The sequence below is a fragment of the Cervus elaphus genome, chromosome 27 (assembly GCF_910594005.1).
Source record: "Cervus elaphus chromosome 27, mCerEla1.1, whole genome shotgun sequence".
NCBI lineage: Eukaryota > Metazoa > Chordata > Mammalia > Artiodactyla > Cervidae > Cervus > Cervus elaphus.
The window spans coordinates 36,460,509-36,481,732 of NC_057841.1; the positions used below are offsets into that span (position 1 = coordinate 36,460,509).

Below are 21,224 nucleotides of genomic sequence, written 5' to 3' on the forward strand. Positions count from 1 at the left end.
CTAGTTCTGTGAAAAATACCGTTGGTAGCTTGATAGGGATTGCATTGAATCTATAGATTGCTTTGGGTAGTATAGTCATTTTGACAATATTGATTCTTCCAATCCATGAACACAGTATATTTCTCCATCTGTTTGTGTCCTCTTTGATTTCTTTCATCAGTGTTTTATAGTTTTCTATGTATAGGTCTTTTGTTTCTTTAGGTAGATATACTCCTAAATATTTTATTCTTGTTGTTGCAATGGTGAATGGTATAGTTTCCTTAATTTCTCTTTCTGTTTTCTCATTGTTAGTGTATAGGAATGCAAGGGATTTCTGTGTGTTAATTTTATATCTTGCAACTTTACCATATTCGTTGATTAGCTCTGGTAATTTTCTGGTAGAGTCTTTAGGGTTTTCTATGTAGAGGATCATGTCATCTGCAAACAGAGAGAGTTTCACTTCTTCTTTTCCTATCTGGATTCCTTTTATTTCTTTTTCTGCTTTGATTGCTGTGGCCAAAACTTCCAAAACTATGTTGAATAGTAGTGGTGAGAGTGGGCACCCTTGTCTTGTTCCTGATTTTAGGAAATTGAAATGCTTTCAATTTTTCACCATTGAGGGTAATGCTTGCTGTGGGTTTGTCATATATAGCTTTTATTATGTTGAGGTATGTTCCTTCTATTCCTGTTTTCTGGAGAGTTTTAATCATAAATGGATGTTGAATTTTGTCAAAGGCTTTTTCTGCATCTATTGAGATAATCATATGGTTTTTATCTTTCCATTTGTTAATGTGGTGTATTACATTGATTGATTTGCAGATATTAAAGAATCCTTGCATTCCTGGGATAAAGCCCACTTGGTCATGATGTATGATTTTTTAAATATGTTGTTGGATTCTGTTTGCTAGAATTTTGTTTAGGATTTTTGCATCTATGTTCATCAGTGATATTGGCCTGTAGTTTTCTTTTTTTTGTGGCATCTTTGTCTGGTTTTGGAATTAGGGTGATGGTGGCCTCATAGAATGAGTTTGGAAGTTTACCTTTTTCTGCAATTTTCTGGAAAAGTTTGAGTAAGATATGTGTTAGCTCTTCTCTAAATTTTTGGTAGAATTCAGCTGTGAAGCCATCTGGTCCTGGGCTTTTGTTTGCTGGAAGATTTCTGATTACAGTTTCGATTTCCTCGCTTCTGATGGGTCTGTTAAGATCTTCTATTTCTTCCTGGTTCAGTTTTGGAAAGTTATACTTTTCTAAGAATTTGTCCATTTCTTCCAAGTTGTCCATTTTATTGGCATAGAGCTGCTGGTAGTAGTCTCTTATGATCCTTTGTATTTCAGTGTTGTCTGTTGTGATCTCTCCATTTTCATTTCTAATTTTGTTAATTTGGTTCTTCTCCCTTTGTTTCTTAATGAGTCTTGCTAATGGTTTGTCAATTTTGTTTATTTTTTCAAACAACCAGCTTTTAGCTTTGTTGATTTTTGCTATGGTCTCTTTAGTTTCTTTCGCATTTATTTCTGCCCTAATTTTTAAGATTTCTTTCCTTCTACTAACCCTGGGGTTCTTCATTTCTTCCTTCTCTAGTTGCTTTAGGTGTAGAGTTAGGTTATTTATTTGACTTTTTTCTTGTTTCTTGATGTAAGCCTGTAATGCTATGAAGCTTCCCCTTAGCACTGCTTTTACAGTGTCCCATAGGTTTTGGGTTGTTGTGTTTTCATTTTCATTCGTTTCTATGCATATTTTGATGTCTTTTTTGATTTCTTCTATGATTTGTTGGTTATTCAGAAGCGTGTTATTTAGCCTCCATATGTTTGAATTTTTAATAATTTTTTTTCCTGTAATTGAGATCTAATCTTACTGCACTGTGGTCAGAAAAGATGACTGGAATGATTTCAATTTTTTTGAATTTCCCAAGGCTAGATTTATGGCCCAGGATGTGATCTATTCTGGAGGAGGTTCCGTGTGCACTTGAGAAAAAGGTGAAATTGATTGTTTTGGGGTGAAATGTCCTATTAGATATCAATGGTCTAGCTGGTCCATTGTGTCATTTAAAGTTTGTGTTTCCTTGTTAATTTTCTGTTTAGTTGATCTATCCATAGTTGTGAGTGGGGTATTAAAGTCTCCCACTATTATTGTGTTGCTATTAATTTCCTCTTTCATACTCGTTAGCGTTTGCCTTACATATTGCAGTGCTCCTATGTTGGGTGCATATATATTTATAATTGTTATATCTTCTTCTTGGATTGATCCTTTGTTCATTATGTAGTGTCCTTCTTTGTCTCTTTTCACAGCCTTTATTTGAAAGTCTATTTTATCTGATATGAGTATTGCGACTCCTGCTTTCTTTTGGTCTCCGTTTGCATGAAATATTTTTTTCCAGCCCTTCACTTTTAGTCTGTATGTGTCCCTTGTTTTGAGGTGGGTCTCTTGCAGACAGCATATATAGGGGTCTTGTTTTTGTATCCATTCATCCAGTCTTTGTCTTTTGGTTGGGGCATTCAACCCATTTACATTTAAGGTAATTATTGATAGGTATGGTCCCGTTGCCATTTACTTTGTTGTTTTGGGTTCATGTTTATACAAGCTTTCTGTGTTTCCTGTCTAGAGAAGATCCTTTAGCATTTGTTGAAGAGCTGGTTTGGTGGTGCTGAATTCTCTCAGCTTTTGCTTGTCTGTAAAGCTTTTGAATTCTCCTTCATATCTGAATGAGATCCTTGCTGGGTACAGTAATCTAGGTTGTAGGTTATTCTCTTTCATTACCTTAAGTATGTCCTGCCATTCCCCTTCTGGCCTGAAGGGTTTCTATTGATAGATCAGCTGTTATCCTTATGGGAATCCCCTTGTGTGTTATTTGTTGTTTCTCCCTTGCTGCTTTTAATATTTGTTCTTTGTGTTTGATCTTTGTTAATTTGATTAATATGTGTCTTGGGGTGTTTTGCCTTGGGTTTATCCTGTTTGGGACTCTCTGGGTTTCTTGGACCTGTGTAACTATTTCCTTCCCCATTTTAGGGAAGTTTTCAGCTATTATCTCCTCGAGTATTTTCTCATGGTCTTTCTTTTTGTCTTCTTCTTCTGGGACTCCTATGATTCAAATGTTGGGGCGTTTCACACTGTCCCAGAGGTCCCTGAGGTTGTCCTCATTTCTTTTGATTCTTTTTTCTTTTTTCCTCTCTGCTTCATTTATTTCCACCATTTTATCTTCTACCTCACTTATCCTATCTTCAGTCTCTGTTATTCTACTGTTGGTTCCCTCCAGAGTGTTTTTGATATCATTTATTGCATTATTCATTTTTAATTGACTCTTATTTCTTCTAGGTCCTTATTAAACATTTCTTGCATCTTCTCAATCTTTGTCTCCAGGCTATTTATCTGTAACTCCATTTTGTTTTCAAGATTTGGGATCATTTTTATTATCATTATCCTAAATTCTTTTTCAGGTAGATTCCCTATCTCCTCCTCTTTTGTTTGACTTGGTGGGCATTTTTCATGTTCCTTTACCTGTTGGGTATTTCTCTGCCTTTTCATCTTGTTTAAATTGCTGTGTCTGGAGTGGGCTTTCTGTGTTCTGGTGGTCTGTGGTTCCTTTTTATTGTGGAGATTTCACCCAGTGGGTGGGGTTGGACAATTGGCTTGTCAAGGTTTCCTGGTTAGGGTAGCTTGCGTCGGTGTTCTGGTGCGTGGAACTGGATTTCTTCACTCTGGAATGCAATGGAGTGTCCAGTAGTGAGTTTTGAGATGGGTGTATGTGTTAGGTGTGACTTTGGCCAGCCTGTATGTTGACGCTCAGGGCTATGTTCCTGCGTTGCTGGAGAATTTGCGTGGTATGTCTTGCTCTGGAACTTATTGGCTCTTGGGTGGTGGTTGGTTTCAGTGTAGGTATGGAGGCTTTTGGATGGTCTCTTATTACTTAATGTTCCCTGTAGTCAGGAGTTTTCTGGTGTTCTCAGGTTTTAGGCTTAAATCTCCTGCCTCTGGATTTCAGTCTTATTCTTCCAGTAGTCTCAAGATTTGTCCAACTATACATCACTGCACTAATAATAAAACTTCTAGGTTAATGGTGAAAAGATTCTCCACCATGAGGGACACCCAGAGAGGTTCACAGAGTTACATGAAGAAGAGGAGAGGGAGGAGGGAGATAGAGATGAGCAGGAGGAGAAAAAGGGGGACTCAAGAGGAGAGAGACAGATCTACGCAGTTCTCTGTTCCCAAAGTGTTCTCTGTAGCCCAGACACTCACAGAGATTCACAATATTGGATTTGGAAGAGAAGGGGGAGGGAGGAAATAGAGGTGATCTGAGGGAGAAAACTGAGAGTCAAAAGTGGGACAGAGTAACCAACACGCTCCTGAGTAAAAATGGGTACTGAATATTGGATTCTTAAATGTCCAATATTGATATCAAATACTGAAAAACAAAGATTAAAAATCTAGAGTAGAGGTTAGACTCTTAAAAATACAATGTGAAAAACAAAAACACAAAAAATTTTAGAAATATATGTGAAGTTCAGTTTAAAAATAGGGCCTCTTCTTATTTTTTTTTTGCAAGGTTATAGTGAAATGAAAATGAAAATTAAGGAGTAATAGAGGACTTTAAAAGAAAATAAGAGAAAAAATAAAAATTTTTTTCTAATTGAGAAAATAGTAAAAATATATGAAAATGAAAATGAAAGTTAAGGAGTAATGGAGGAGTAATAGGGAATTTTAAAAGAAAATAAAAGATAAAAAATTTTAAAAAGAAAAATTTTTAAATTACCTTTTATATATTTTTTTAATTAAAAAAAAAAAAAGTAAAAATATATCTAGGAATTTCTCTGGAGCTGTTGCGGTCAGTGTGGGTTCGGTTCAGTTTCAGATAGCTCCCCGTTCCAGCTTACACTTCTAAATATCTGTAGGCCCCTTCTGGTGTAGTCGGTGTTACCTACAGGGATTTTAATCTGTTGCACCAGTCCCTTCTGAAGCGGTTCCCTTTGTTTATTTGGCTTCTGTTTGCCGGTCTCTTCAGAGCCTCATTTCCGCCCTGACACAGGCGGGCGGAGGTGGGCTCTTGTTCAGGTTCGCTTGTTCAGTCGTGCTGTGGGGAGGGAGGGGCGCTCCTTTTGAAGACGATGGGCTGCTTTTCTGGGCGCCTGATGCCTTCTGCTAGCGGTCAGAAGTTGTCTTGTGAAGTTTGCTCAGCGTTCAAATGTTCTTTCGATGAATTTGTAGGGGAGAAAGTGGTCTCCCCGTCCTATTCCTCCGCCATCTTCTAAAGAATATCCCAGGTTATGTTTTATCATCAGGAGCTTGGGGTAGGTGTCAGGATGGCTGTATCCCGTGAGAAGGGGGGTTTGGGACTCACCAGTGCAAGGTCATGGAGACATGCTGGCTGTGGGTGAGATTGTTCAGGAAAAGTCTAGATAGAATAAGAAGAGGAGAGGGTCAGTGTCAGCAGGGAATGGTGCAGCTGGACTCGGGGCAATAGCGGAGGTTGAGAAGGACAGGTCTAGAGCTGGGGTGATGATTAGGAGAAAGTGGTAGAAAAGAGCTGTAAGAAGGCTCACGTGTGTATTTGCCGGTCAGCACGTCTGCGGGGGTGAACCATGAGACGCGGGCACTCTTAACTTCATCCTGGCCCTCTTCCTTTTCAGGTGGCAGACACTGGTTGCTGGGCTTCTGCTTCACGTGTCATGGAAGCTGGGCTGGGTGGAGATCAACAGACGTTCAAGGTAGAATTGCCTCTTCCGTGCTTCATTCGTGATTCATACCCTGCTTCCTTGTATGTTATTTGTTTTGCATGGTGTTACACTGGGAAATACTCATGTTTATTTGAGTTGTTTGATCTCTTAATTCCGTCCTAATCTTGAGATTCAACGGCTTTATAATCAAGTAGAACTCAAGTCGAGTTTTCCTGGTTAATGCCACTAATGTAATGTTAAAATAAATTGAGATATAAAAATTATAATGCCATATTAATTTGACTTTGTTTTAGATTATAGGCTCACTATGAGTAAGTTATTAAATCAACTTTAAATTTGGGGGATAAATTTTTTATTTTGAAATTCTTTCCTGCTTACAAAACAGTATAAAGAGGTTCCATACTCTTTATTCAGATTTCCCAATTATTGTTTTACCTTGCTTCTATTATCATTTTCTCTTAATATATACATATATATGTATACAGTAATTTTTTCTGAATTATTTTAAAGTAAATAGCAGATTTTCTTTAATTCTAAATTGCTGAGTATATATTTCTTAAGAGCAAGGATTTTCTCTTACATGACTGAAGTAGTTATCAAAATGAGGAAATTAACACTGATACAATACTATTATCTCATCTGTAGACCAATATTTATTTTGCCAGTTTCCTTAATAATATTCTTTATAACCCTGTCCACAAAAATTCTGATCCAGGCTCCAATTCAGTCACACATTGTTGTTACGATTCTATTAAGACCGCTTTTCAATTAGATTTAAAAGAAATGTCAAAGACTATGACATTTTTCAGCTAAAATGATCATCTGAATTGGCTATGTGAATCATAGATAAATGCTCACATAGGTAAATCCTCATGATTCTTTGAGAACATCATGCTTCACCTGAAATGCTGTAGAAAATGGAAAGAAAATGAAGTTAAGATTTACACAAATAAGGTAAACATCCCAGTTGAATCATCAGGCCAAGTCATTTGCCTTGTGTTCTGAGTTATCTGCCCAACTTCTCCATGAAGATAAGCTGCTTCCTTGCTAAGTTACCCCTTGGCTTAGCATACTGGAGAAGCGTTGAGAATGAGACCAGTATAAATATTAATAATTTTGGCTTCTCCTGAAAACATATAATTGGAGAACAAAATACTGTTCTGAAGAGGTTTGACAAGGGTGAGGCCCTGGGAACTTGGGTGTGGATTAATTTCCCTGACCCTATTACATCATAGTTCATGTTCTGAAAGAATATCCCACATGAGATGCTTCACTAATCTGAAGGAATAGTTCATTAAGTCATACTCTTGCATTTCCATGGTAGAGTGTTCTCAACTTGATAAAATACAGAGACTTCTGGGATTTCATAGGTGATATTGAGCACATGTCTTATACTCCATTATTATGGTATATAGTTTAGTGAGAACTGGGTCTCCATTTAAACAAATGTGGGCCCTGAATTCACAAAGCCTGTGATAGTTCTATGATTTAGTTAAATAATAAAGCATTTGGACTCTGAATAGTTGAATGTATTCCTCCACAGAAGCAAGAGAGTTGGCTGTCAGATTTTGGACTAAGGTCTACCAGGGCTGATCAACATGGATCTTCTGCTCTTACAGTGTTCCTGACTGTGATTAGCTTGTAGTTTCTGATGAGAATTATTTACTTGTTCATAATGGTCATTTAAACATTACCTTAGGGATTCCCAGGTGGTGCTAGTGGTAAAGAATCAGACTGCCAGTGCTGGAGACTCAAGAGACATGGGTTCAATCCCTGGATTGGGAAGATCCCCTGGAGAAGGAAATGGTAACCCATTCCAGTATTCTTGTCTGGAGAATCCCATGGACAGAGGAGCCTGGCCGGCTACAGTCCATGGGGTTGCAGAGTCGGATGCTACTGAAAACGTTACCTTACTCATATTTGCTGAAAAGCAATACCATTGTTCATACTTAAACATTTTTGGGTATGTAAAAGATACATAACATAACATTTACTGTTTTAAAATGGTTTTTAAGTATACAGTTCAGTGGCATTTAAGTATGTTCACAATATTGTGCAACCATTACCACCATCCATTTCCAGAACTTTTTATCATTCCAAACAGAAACTCTGTACCCATTAAATGATAGCTCTGGCATTAAAAAAAAAAAAAATCCTAAAAAAATATAGCTACAGGACTTCCCTCGTGATCTGATAATTAAGACTCCATGGTTCCACTGTGGGTGGCATGTTTCCTGGTGAGAAAACTAAGACCCTACATACCTTGAAGACCGGCAAAATAAAAAATAAATAAATAGATGATAGCTCCCCTCTCTCTCTACCACCCCTGCCCCTGGTAAAGCTCTGTTACATTTTCTGTCTCTATGAATTTACCTACTCTGGGTACCTCCTTTAAGTAGAGTTATATAGTATTTGTCCTTTTGTGACTGGTTTACTTCACTTGGCATAATGCCTACAAGCTACATCTATGTTGAAGATTGTGTCAACATTCCCTTCCTTGTTAAGGCTTTTCGTTGTGTACATAGACCACATTTTGGTTATATAGCACATTGTATACTGCATTTGGTGTATCCATTCATCTGTTGATGAATTTCTTCATATTTTTATTGCTTTTTTTTTTGAGGGGGGAAGGGGGAAATGACTCGTAGAACTTGATAAAGCCAAAGATACTCAAGATGCTTTCCTTGAAAGAAGTAGTTCTCAACAGAGAAGTTTGAAACCCACAAGACACCGTTGTCCCTTGAACACACATAAAGATAGATGTTACCCATCTCAGAAGAGCCATCATCATATTTCTTTTTAGTCCCCTTGCTAAAGCTCCCAGAGACTTTTTTTAGTTTTATCCCCTAGACTTCTTTGGTGATTTCACAGCCACATACAAGATATCAGCCCAGTTAAGCTTCTTGGCAAAGATTCTAGCGTCTTAGTTTGTAGTGGGTCTTGTAATTGATATCGGGTGTCACAGCTCAGAATTTCCAGTCACCCCTGGCCCTGGGCAGAGGGGTGTTACCAGGTAGCAAATGGCAGGGACCCAGGCCCAGGGCACCTGCATGGGCTGGGCAGAACTGGGTTTGTGTTTGCTGTGGCTGCTGTTTCCTACCAGGCTTGGCTTTCTGATGATGTCAGTAGAGAACCAAAGTCCAGCTTTGCTGTGTGACTGGACTTGTTCGCTGTGTGACTGTGGACTTATGCAGAGATAGTAGAGGCTGGGCTCTGCTCAGAAAGGAAATGACCCTCGGAAGACAGTTTGGAGTTCCCAGTGACATCATGGACATCCCTGTCACCCATGGAGTGAAAGTGAGAGTCACTCAGTCATGTCCAACTCTTTGTGACCACATGGACTATACCATCCATGGAATTCTCCAGGCCAGAATACTGGAGTGGGTAGCCTTTCTCTTCTCCAGGGATCTTCCCAACCCAGGGATTGAACCCAGGTCTCCCACATTGTGGGCCTCTCAAGGCCTCAAGGCCTCAAGGGAAGCCTCTCACCCATGGAGGGCAGGTCCCAAATTGGTCCTTTTTATTTTTTATTTTTTAATTGGAGGATAATTGCTTTACAATGTTGTGTGGGTTTCTGCTATACAACAATGTGAATCAGCCTTAAGTATACATTATTATCCTCTCCCTCTTGCGCTTGCCTCCCCTGTCTCCTTCCTGCCCCTCTAGGTTGTCATAGAGCACTGGGCTGAACTCCCTGTGTTATATAGCAACTTCCTACTAGCTATCTATTTTACGCATGGTAAGTATATGTATTTATCATGTGTACGGGCTTCCCAGGTGGCACTAGTGGTAAAGAACCTGCCTGCCAATGCAGAAGACATAAAAGACACGGTTTCGATCCCTGGGTCAGGAAGATCCTCTAGAGGAGGGCATGGCAACCCACTCCAGTATTCTTGCCTGGAGAATCCCATGGACGGGGGAGCCTGGTGGTCTACAGTCTACAGGGTCGCAAAGAGACAGACACGACTGAAGTGACTTAGCATGCACTCACCATGTGTATATATTTCAATGCTACTCTCTCAATTCATCCCACCCTCTCCAAATTGGTCTTTAATAGCCTACGCCATTGAGAGTTCATTTAAACTGTCCTGGTAGCCGGGAACACAGGAGAATCCTAGATTCCCTCTCAAACAAGTCACAGAACCTCACACCATGCTTCTTCTATTGCAGAGAGGCCATGACTGCTGTGTGGGTCAGCCTCTGGCCATGTCCTGTACTGACTCCACCAACTGACCCGATGGAATTGTTCTCCTCCCAGGATGTTTGCCCAGCACCCAGTTGTTATTACCGGGTGCTGGATGATACCCTGGGAGGCTCTATCTTGAGAAAGATAGCACTGGTTTTCAGTTACAAGCTTGTTATTCTACAGTGGCTCCTGCTGTTGTCAAACCTTTGCAGAACATTGCAGTGATTTTTCTAGCAGATGTTGGAAGGCCTGAGTGTGAGCTTTCTGTATCTGCAAAATGTGATCCTGAATGAACATTGTGACTTGTTTCAGCTGACAACTGTCGTAGCACAGTGAGGCCATGTCCTTCTGTTAGATTCTAGAACCACTGCTGAGGACAGACTCAGTTGTAAATTCACTGGAGACTTTATTTTATTTAAAAATTATTTATTTATTTTGGCTGTACCTTGGGGCATCCAGAATCTTAGTTCCCTGACCAGGGATTGAACCCATGCCCCCCTGTGATGGACGTGCACTTTCTTAACCACTGGACCATCAGGGAAGTCTCTCCCTGGAGACTTTAGATGTCATCTCCTGGCTCCTGTGTTACCAGGCTGTATGTTTAAGTAAAAGTATTTTAAGAGGAACCTTTAGCCTGCTTGTCACTTTTTGTCCACTATATATATGGGGAAAAAGTTTGACTTTCAAGGTCTTCATTTGAGAAATTCTACATTAGAAAAACAACAACCTGTGTCATAATACCTTTGTGACCAGAGATTTCTAATAGATGAAGAAGCCCCCACCCCTTAATTTTCCACTGAGAGTCTTTGCTGGAGAACCTTAACAAATATCTTTGGTAAAACCTGCAAATTCCTCCAACTAATAAAAAAATTAAAAAAAAAAAAAACCTCCAACTAATAAAAAAATTAAAAAAAAAAAAACAAAAAAAAAACCCCTGCAAATTAACTCAGCCCTGTCCCTAAAGAAATGAACATTGAAAAAAAAAAAAAAAACGAACAACAACAAAAAATAAATTAAAAAAAAAAAAAAAGAAATGAACATTGAGACAGCCAGCTAGGGTTGAGATTGTACTTCTTTTTAATTATTGATTATTTATTGGTTTTTAAGTGAGCTAGTCCGTCTTTGTCAAAGCTACTGGTGGTCCAAATATCCCAAATAGTGTTGTATTGACATTTCATTTTGAGTGACTCATATTTTTCCAAAACGTGATCTTTGCTCACGGAGGAAAGTTAGCACTCAAATTCATGTGATATTCTTCCCTTTTGTTTTTGCTCCAGAGGAATACTTTACACATATGCATATGTTGGAATTACTTTGGGGGAATAATAAAGCCAGCTTTCAAAACTTCCTCAGGAAATATGCTAAGAACCACCAAAAGGATAAAATAGGGAATAAAATCTGATTGGTGTTGGTCTGGTGATTGGGGTAGTACCTGGGGGGAGTCCAGGAGGCCAGTGATAGTAAAAGGACAAGATTTTTTTAAGTGTCAGCTTTTTTGAGGCTGCTTTTGTTCTCCATTAATGCACGTGGGCTTTCTCTAGCTGTGGCACAGGGGCTTCTCATTGTGGTGGCTTCTCTTGTTGCGGAGCACGGGCTCTAGGGCCCTCAGGTTTCAGAGGTTGTGGCACATGGGCTTGGTTGCCCCGCAGCATGTCAAATCTTCCCGGACCAGGGATTGAACCAGCGTCTTCTGCATTGGCAGGTGGATTCTTAACTACTGGACCACCAGGGAAGTCCTCCTGAAGTATCAACTTTTTTTGAAGTATCCTTCACAAATACAATTTAAAGTTATTCAGAGTACACAGTGAAGCTTCTCAGGTGGCCCAGTGAGTTAAGAATTCACCTGAGACACAGGAGACATGGGTTTAGTCCCTAGGTGGGGAACATCCCCTGGAGTAGGAGATGGCAACCTGCTCCAGTATTGTTGCCTGGAGAATCCCATGGACAGAGGAGCCTGGGGCTACAGTCCATGGGGTCGCAAAGAGTTGGACACGACTGAGCAACTGAGCATGCACATGCACAAAGTATACAGTGTGGTGGTGTAATTTTATGTATATATATATACACACATTGTGAAAGATTCCCACCTTGCAGTTAATAAAGGCATCCGTCACCTCAGTTGTTTATTTATTTGGGGAGAACAGTTAAGTTTATTAGCAAATTTCAGTTATAGGGTACAATGTTAGCAATTGTAATCACCGTATGATATATTAGATCCTCATAGAATACATTGTTCATTGTTCGCCAACAATCAATATACATTATTCACCTTGTAGCTGAAATTTTGTGTCCTTTTATCAAACAGAGCTGTTCCCCCCATTCCCTAGCCACTGACAACTACTTTTCTTCTCAGTTGCTATGAAGTTTGACTTTCTAAAAAAAGGTGACCCATATAAGTGATACCATGCAGTACTGGTCTTTCTCTGGATGGGATCTTCTGACCTTTGACACTGCAGGCCTTGCCCAGACCACTCAGTGCCAAGGAATCTGCTGAACTCATTTATGATAGGCTCACCATGTGGCACTGTCACTCCCAGTCCACGTGGCCCTTTCTGACCTCTTAAGTCCCTGGTATGAAATGTAAACATCCCTAACCTGTTAGGTCTTGCACGTTAACTTGCATTTGCAGTCCCCTGGACCCTGTGTATGAGAAACGTGCTTGTTTTCTTTCTCCCGTCTATTAGAGATGAGATATGTACCTCTTCTATCCTGCCTCACTTCATATTCGGGGACTTAACTTGTGCTCAGTCATGTCCAACTCTTTGCAACCCCATGGACTGTAGCCCATCAGGCTCCTCTGTCCATGGAATTCTCCAGGCAATAATACTGGAGTGGGTTGCCGTCTCCTACTTCAGGGGATCGTCCTGATCCAGGGATCGAACCCGAGTCTCCTGCATTGGCAGGCAGATTCTTTACCTCTGAGCCACCAGGGAAGCTCCCTGATCTCTTGTTCATGGGCTGTTTTCAAGTTTGGAAACAGCTTTTGGGTCACTAGGTGTCAGTATAACACAGAGTTTTCAAGAATTCAGCTTAAGGATCCTGCCAGGCTCCCATGAACAGATAAACTGAGTGTTTTCAGAGAGCAGATGTTCCTTCAATAATGCACGCTCTATTTGAAAAACAAGTGATTTAATTTAATTAGCCTTCATCTCAATAACAACAGTTTTAAGATTCATGCCAACAGACTATTGTTAGCTTCTTGCAAAATGCTTTATTCATCAGGGTTCTTAGGGACAGTAGAGTGTGCAGAAGCAGAAAACAAAAAGTACACAATGCAAACGAGATGCAACATTTGTTCTAATAAATCATGTAGGAAAAATTGTATGTCACCACTCTTTTTAAAGCAGACCCCATAGCAAATAGTCCTTCAACAGAGTACAGTCTGCAGTCTCTCTCAAAAAGAGTTGCTATGAGATCCCTCCTACACACACACACACACACACACACACACACACACACATGCACGCATGCACTTGGTTCAACAGCTCCCCAGAGGCCCTCGAACCACAGAGACTTCAGATTCTGTCAGGACCTTCTCAGGATTTAATCCTGTCTTGCCTCCTTTGATAGAACAATGCAAGAGTAAACCATCGTGGGAGGCCCAGATGGTGCCACCTTATGAATTAAAGGTGGAGAAGAGGTGCTCCTTTGTTCCTAATAGACACGCTGTTGAGTGTCTTGGAATCACACAGTGTTGGAGCTGCCAAGGATCATCTCCATCATTTTAGGCTGCCCACAAAAGACTGTGGGCTTAAACAACAGACATTAGACATTTCTCTCTCACAGTTCTGGAGGCTGGGATGTCCAGGATCAAGGTGCCAGTGTGGCTGGGTTCTGGGGAAGGCATCTTCTGGGTTTATAAATGTCTGCTTTCTTGCTGGGCTTCCCTGGTGGCTCAGTGGTAAAGAATCTGCCTGCCAGTTCAGGAGACTCGGGTTCAATCCCTGGGTTGGGAAGATCCCCTGGAGGAGGAATGTCAACCCACTCCAGTATTCTTGCCTGGGAAATCCCATGGACAGAGGAATCTGGCAGGCTCCAGTCCATGGGGTCACAAAGAGTTGGACACAACTTAGCAACTGAGCACACATGTATGCATGAACTCTTTCTTGCTGTGTCTTTACATGGTGGTGGTGTGTGTAGGAAAGAGAAAGAGAGAGAGAGAGATCGATGAAGCAGAGAGAATAGAGGAGGCATGTTCTTGTGTCTCTTCTTACAGGGGCACTAATTCCATCATGAGGGCCACACCCTGATGATCTGATTACCTCCCAAGGGCCCTGCCTCCTCGCATCACATCTGACCCTTAGGTCAGAATTTCAACATATGAATTTTGGGAGGGCATTAACATGCAGTTCATAGCAGAGAGTGAATCAGTATAGGTCCTTGGAAGGCAATTATATAACCAGTTGCAAACTTTAATAGGTGTATCTTTGAATAGCAATTCCCTTCAGGAAATGTATTTTGAATATTGTGAAAACATCATGAATATGAGAGGAGGATATAGTCAAGGATAATCATCACTGCATTAGAATAGTAAAAAGCTAGTGCTCAGTCACTCAGTTGTGTCTGACTCTTTGCAACCCTATAGATTGTAGCCCACCAGCATAGGATATAATTATTAATAAGTTGGGGATGACCTTTTTGACATGGGAAGATGTTAAGCAGGTTATAAAGCAACCTGTATAGTTGCATCCAATTTTTGTTGAAGTGTTTGTATATGTGCATATGGGTACTGTTTGGAAAGAGATGAAACAAGGTATTAACAGTGGTTATCTTTGGGTAGTAGGACTGTAATTATAATGTTTTTCTTGATAATCTGTGTTTTCAAAATTTTCTAACATGCTGCTGCTGCTGCTGCTAAGTCGCTTCAGTCGTGTCCAACTCTGTGCAACCCCATAGATGGCAGCCCACCAGGCTCCTCTGTCCAAGGGATTCTCCAGGCAAGAACACTGGAGTGGGTTGCCATTTCCTTCTCCAATGCGTGAAAGTGAAAAGTGAAAGTGAAGTCGCTCAGTTGTGTCTGACTCTTTGTGGAAGGCACCATTTTTTAATAAGAAAAAGAGATTCAGTTATCATAGGAAACAAAAAACTTTGCCTCTATTCCAAGTTTCTAAATTCTTGTCTATTGAAGAAAAACGTTTGTTTTTTAATGCAGTTAGTTTTTTGTTGTCTCGGTTGTAGGTTACAACGTGATTGTTGTAAATGTTTATTGAATTTGAAATAGTTACAACTCCTCCACTGGGGCCATTTTAAAGAGGCAGATGACAGGATATAGGAATTTTTTGCTTTCATCCCTGTCCTTGGAAACTGAGTAGCTGTAAGCACCCACAGTTCTGTTGGGAACAGTCTCTGAGGGCTTGAGAAAAGCAGAGGAAGAAATGTGAATTAGGGTCATGACTTCAGTTTCCTGATGTATCTTGTTGCTTTGCACTGAATTAGCAAGAGCAGTGAAAACTTTTTTTTTTAAGTTACAAAAATAATTCATGGCGATTCATTCAGCACATATGTGAGCATCTATTGTATAAGCCAGATATTGTTTTAGGTGTATGGGATAAACAAGGAACAGAACAAACCAAAACCCTTGCTATATTCTAATGGAGGTAGACGGACAAGGAACAAATGAAATGTAAATGGATGATGTGATAGGTGTAGAGAAAAGTGGAGCTGGATAAGTGGATGGTGTGTATGTGTGTGCGCCCAAGTGTGAGCCAGTGGATGGGATGATGGTTGTTATTTTGTATGGCATGAGTAAGAAGGATTCAGGGATAACATGACTTTTGAGTAGAGATCTGAGTACATGAAAGAGTGAACCATGCAGGTATCTGGAGGGTGAGGGCTACAGGCTGAAGAATATTTGATGATCAACAGTGAGGTCAATGCAGTTTTATTCCACTTGTCAGTGGAAACATCATCATAGATATCTTTAAGTACTTCCTCAACAGCAATAATAAATAATAAAGTACATAGCCTCCAGAAAAATACCAATTTAGATTCCCTGATGGCTTAGGTGGTAAAGAATCCGCCTGCAGTGTAGGAGACCTGGGTTTAATCCCTGGCTTGGGAAGATCCCCTGCAGAAGGAAATGGCAACCCACTCCAGTGTTACTGCCTGGAGAATCCATCCCATGGATAGAGGAGGCTGGCAGGTTACAGTCCATGGGGTCGCAAAGAGTTGGACATACTGAGCGACTAACACTTACACACATATCCCACAGCAGTATATGAAGGCATTAATTTTATGACCCCCTTTATTACATATCACTTTTTAAAAACTGATAGTTTCTTGGGCAAAACTTGGTATATTATTGTTTTTTTTTAAAGATTGGCTTAGTTTTTAAATTATTTATTTATTTATTTTTAGCTCTGCTGGGTCTCTGTGGCTATGCTTGGGCTTTCTCTTGTTGCAAAGAGCAGATGCTACTCTACTTGCAGTGCCTAGGCTTCTCATCGTAGTGCTTCTCTTGTTGCAGAGAGCACAGGCTCTAACTAGGCGGGCTTCACTAATTGCAGCACATCGACTCAGTAGTTGCGGCACGTGGGCTTAGTTGCTCCTTAAGAACCAGGGATCGAACCCATGTCCCCTGCATTAACAAGCAGATTTCCTGTCCTCTGTATCACCAGGAAAGTCCAGTATATCATTGTTTAATTTTAAAATTCTTGTAGTATAATGGACGTTGAATAATTTTTCATATGTTTATTGGCCATTTGTATTTCTTGTGTGTATATGGGTATGAGAGAGAGACACAAAACCTATTTTTGTCATTTGACTGTTTTTCTTTTTTCTTTTGGGGAATTGGTTCTTCTGTCATTGATTTATAAACACTCATCCTACATCAAGCATATTGAACTCCAACCACTTTTATGTGTTGCCTATATTTTTCCTGGTTTGTTAATCATCTTGTTAGTTCATTTTCTTCATGATATTTTTGGCCATTTTATTTAGGCAGATCTCTCAATCTTTCCTAGTGGCTCCTGTCCTTGGAGTTATGTATGGAAAACCCAGAAGCAGAACATTTATTGAATATTGTTTTTAACGTGCCGTGCACTGCCCCAGATGCTGCTTATTCATTCTCTTAGCTAATCATCTCAGTAGCCTTTTGAACATTATTATCCTTATTTTATAAATGAAAAAAGTGAGCTTTCACTGCAAACTAGCTTTTGAGCTGGGGTAAAAACCAACTGGCTTTAGAGTTGGGATATAGACCTGCTGAGTAGGAAGGTTTGCCTGACCGTATTCTTTCTACTACATACAACCCCCTGCTCTGTATTTGTGCATCCTTCCTGCCCCCACCCCTAGATGACCTTGATGACCCCTAGATAACCCCCACCTAGAAGACAGGGCACAGCCCACCCAGAGATGTGAGTGAAATCTGTCAGTCTCTTAGAGCTGTTGGTTAAAGTTAGCTGACTGCTGGAACAGTCCTTGGAAGTGAAGAGAGCTAATCATAATTTCCGAGACTTGGGCAACCATGTGACTATTACAAGATTATAGTCTCCAGTGCCCAGAACTAGATATGATTTTCATCACTTACTGCTATATCTTCTGAGAAAAGAATCCTCAGTTTTAGCTGAGCTAACTAGGATGTCAAAATTATAGTTTCCTTTCTTCCTGAAGAAAGGATTTTAAAGAACTGCTTTAAGAGATGACAAAAACGCTAAGAAGCACCACCCTCGCAGCTCGTGTCTTCACCTTGTCTCCACACTGCCTGGAAGATCATGGAAAGTTCAATTGTCCTGAATTTTACCTGCCCCAGTAGCTGTTGAAAGGTCTGACCCCTCCATATTGTGAGACCCACTCACAGTTGTGAAAACTCTGGAAGCCAGAGATCCAAATTAGAATTCCTGAAGCAGCCTGTGTATATTTTTTTTCTGGTTGAAGTTCTTTCTTTCTTTTTTTTTTAAAAGTCTTTATTGAATTTCTTACAATATTGTTTCTGTGGTACATTTTTTGGATTTTTGTCCATGAGGCATGTAGGATCTTAGCTCCCCAACCAGGGGTCTAACTGGCACCCCCTGCATTGGATGGCGAAGTCTTAACCACCTGACCACCAGGGAAGTCCCCTTTCTTTTTTTTTAATAACAAAAAGAAACATGTTTTATTGAGGGAAAAAAATTCTACTCTAGTAGTAAGATATGGAGGAAGATTTAGTCAGACCTTATGCCATGCTCCATACTTATAGTACTTACAGAGATAGAATTTTTTTCCACTTAAAAATAACACAAATTTATTATCTTACACTTCTGGAGTCCAGAAGTCTAAGATGGCTTCACTTGGGATGACAAGTCTTTGGTGGTAAAGACTTTGCTACAATTAAGAGATTTTTCCCTCATTTTTTTGTGTTTCAAAACTTTGCATTACAACCTTTTCAGAGGTCCCAGTTGCTTTTCAGAGTCTGCTGACAATTTTCATCCAGAAAAAAAAATGTTTATTTGTACATATCTTCTAATTTTGCCTAAACTTTCTCTTTTTTAAAAAAAATACACATTTTAAAAATGTTGGTGGTATTTTCAAGCTGAACAGTCAATACTGTTTTGTTTTTGTTTATTTATTTTGGCCACACCGCCCAGCATATAGGATCATAATTCCTCAACCAGGGCTTGAACCCACATACCCTGCACTGGAAGGCAGACTCCCGACTGATGGACCTCCAGGGAAGTCCCTGTTGTGCAGATTTTTAAAATGATAACAGCATAGAAAATATTTAGCACCGGGCCTAGTTTGTAGGAAAGGCTCAAACAATGTCAGTGGTGATGCTGGTAATATTAACTCTGCTGTGAGCACCTTGGCAGTTGCTATGAGTTTTGGCTGAATGAATGTGTACAGGAGGTAGGGTTTGAAGGCCTTATTTGAGACTAAAAGCATTTCCATGCTGCATTTTCTGGGAGGTTGTGCAAAAAGCAGGTCTGATGATAGATAAAGTCCCTGCTCATGTTAATCCAATTAACAAAGAACATTTCATGAACAGGCACCATCCGAGGAGAGCAGTTCATTGAGTTACTTGGATTATTATATTATATCCTGCAGGAATGCTTTCATTAATTCATATTTATTATTAGAATGACTCTGGGAACTTGCATTAGCCAACTGAATGCATTTGTAACTAATGGGGAAAGCACACATCAGTAATGTGTGCTCTACGTAAAGCCTGGGATTTTGCTTTTCTTGAGGAGAGCAAGACCCTCAGCTGAGTTGAAAAAGCAGTTCTTGGTGTGGCCACAATGTAATTGAAGAAATGTGCCCTTGAGAAGTCCTTAGAGATTTCTTGAACTGGCATCCCAGGTTAGCTGTTGAGGCTTAGCACATGGCCACCCAGCTCAAGTTCAAGGTCTGGTTTCAATTCCATCCTTTTACACTGTGGCTCCTTTCGTGGTTCGATGGAGCTGTTTGGTACCTTGCTAGGTGTGTGCATGCTTAGTGGCTCAGTCGTGTCTGACACTTGAGACCCCATAGACTGTAGCCTGCCAGGCTTCTTTGTCCATGGGACTTTTCAGCAGGAATACTAGACCGGATTGTCCTTTTCCTCCTCCAGGGGATCTTCCCAACCCAGGGATTGAACCTGCACCTCTTATGTCTCCTGCACTGCAGGCAAATTCTTTACCTGCTGAGCCATTGGGGAAGCCCTTTGCTGGGTAAATAGCTTTTAAAAAAATTTAAAAGGAATTTGGTGTGGCTTCAAAGCATCTGGCTACTTAAATTTCAAAGAATAATGTTCACTGCTCCTTAACAAAAAAAAATCAGGTCTGTTCTGTCTCCCAACCTGCAGGAAGTCTTTTTCTGTCTCTAGCTCGTCTGTGGCTGATTGTGGGGCCAGTAACACCACATCATTGGCTGAGTGATGGGCTGTAGGCAGAATGTTTTGGTCAGCCTTCATCCCGCTTGATGATACAGACTGTGTCAGGCTTCACCAGTCACCTGGGGATGCTTAGACAACCACGGGTGCTGTATTTGGTGTATAGGAGGGTCATATCTTCCAGGGAGGTCTTTTGGACAGAAATATTATGGCCTCTTTCCCTCTTTTTCAGATCTGATGTTTTGACATGGCTTCCTGCTTCAGTGCTATTTGTGGGTATCATCTATGCTGGTTCCAGAGCACTGTCCAGACTGGTAAGTGTGAGAGCCTTTGAGGTGGGACAGTCCTTTTCTCATCTTCCTCTCTGCCTTTTAACTGGTTGCACCTCGGATCAATAGTGTACAGAGCATCAGCTTTAACGATGGTACAGCTAGATTGGAGAACTAGTCTTCGGGCTGAGGCCAATGTGGAGCCTTTTACCCCCTCCTCCTGAATTGAAGGGAACCACGTAACAGGGAAGGGACTTCCCTATAGCTCAGATGGTAAAGAATCTGCCTGCAATGCAGGAGACCTGGGTTCGATCCCTGAATCAGGAAGATCTCCTGGAGAAGGAAATGGCTACCCGCTCCAGTATTCCTGCCTGAGAAATCCCATGGGCAGAGGAGCCTGGTGGGCTATAGTCCATGGGATCGCAAAGAGTCAGACACAACTGAGTGACTAATACACACACGTAACAGGGAAGGACAGACTTGTATTATGAAATAGAGAGACACAGGTGGAGACTCAGAAAGACAGAGTAGGGATATTTGTGGAGCCTGCTCTGTGTGAATGCAGCCTGTCCTTGGGAGCAGGGAGGGCGGGCTCAGTCTGCTCTTTACTTCCGGGGACCGTGACCCCACCCATCAGTAACGCTGCCTGAGAGCGCTGGGCTTACTTGTGGGTGCACATGCCTGGCCTGAAATTGATGCCCATGACACGTGCACCCTAGTGAAACAAGTGTTCATTCTGTCCTCCCACCCAGCCCCCAGAATTGAGCTCCTCAAAGGAGGCTACTGTGAGGAACAGATTCCTTCCAGTTACATTATATAGTATGTGGAACTCCAGAAATTTATTTTGCCACCAAAAGAGAGCCCTCAAATATCACTATTGACCAGAGTCAGAATGTGGCTTAAAAATCAGGAACGGTGTTAAGACCTCTTCCCTTTTAAAATCCCCTAATTACTACTTTTATCTATCAGAAAATGATTGTATTCTGATGTTGGAAAAATGCAAACTTTTCACACAATTTAGTTTTCTGTTTTAAATGCATACTTCTCCAACTGATTTATTTCGGTAAAGGAATAGATTTTCAGGAGAAAAAACATGGGGCAGAGAGGTATGGAATAGAAAATAAGTACAGATGTAAGCTATTTTGCTAGTTGCAGTATAACCACAACAAACTAGTACAGAAAATGTTCTGGGCAAAACAACACAATAAAGGTTCAGAGATCAAGGTGTTCCCTTAAGCAAGACTGAAGATTTCAGTCTCTGGTATTTGGAATTTAGGCTGCAGTCCTTGTTTTTGGATGGATCACTTGGTATGTGGCCCAGTCCATGCTTTAAACCA

At 40.6% G+C, this 21,224-nt stretch overlaps 1 protein-coding gene across 11 annotated transcripts in view; it reads left to right on the plus strand.

Annotated features, from left to right (window-relative positions):
- Positions 1-21,224, plus strand: part of TMEM241 (transmembrane protein 241) — a 113,165-nt gene that overhangs the window by 10,273 nt on the left and 81,668 nt on the right. For 9 of the 11 annotated variants that reach the window (XM_043889076.1, XM_043889081.1, XM_043889080.1 and 6 more), the window contains 2 exons: positions 5,598-5,675; positions 19,851-19,932. In XM_043889076.1, coding sequence (XP_043745011.1) covers positions 5,598-5,675; positions 19,851-19,932 — 160 coding nt within the window. Of the gene's footprint in view, positions 1-5,597; positions 5,676-6,344; positions 6,600-19,850; positions 19,933-21,224 lie in introns of those variants that run through there. The other 2 variants (XM_043889079.1, XM_043889085.1) reach the window with 2 other exon arrangements.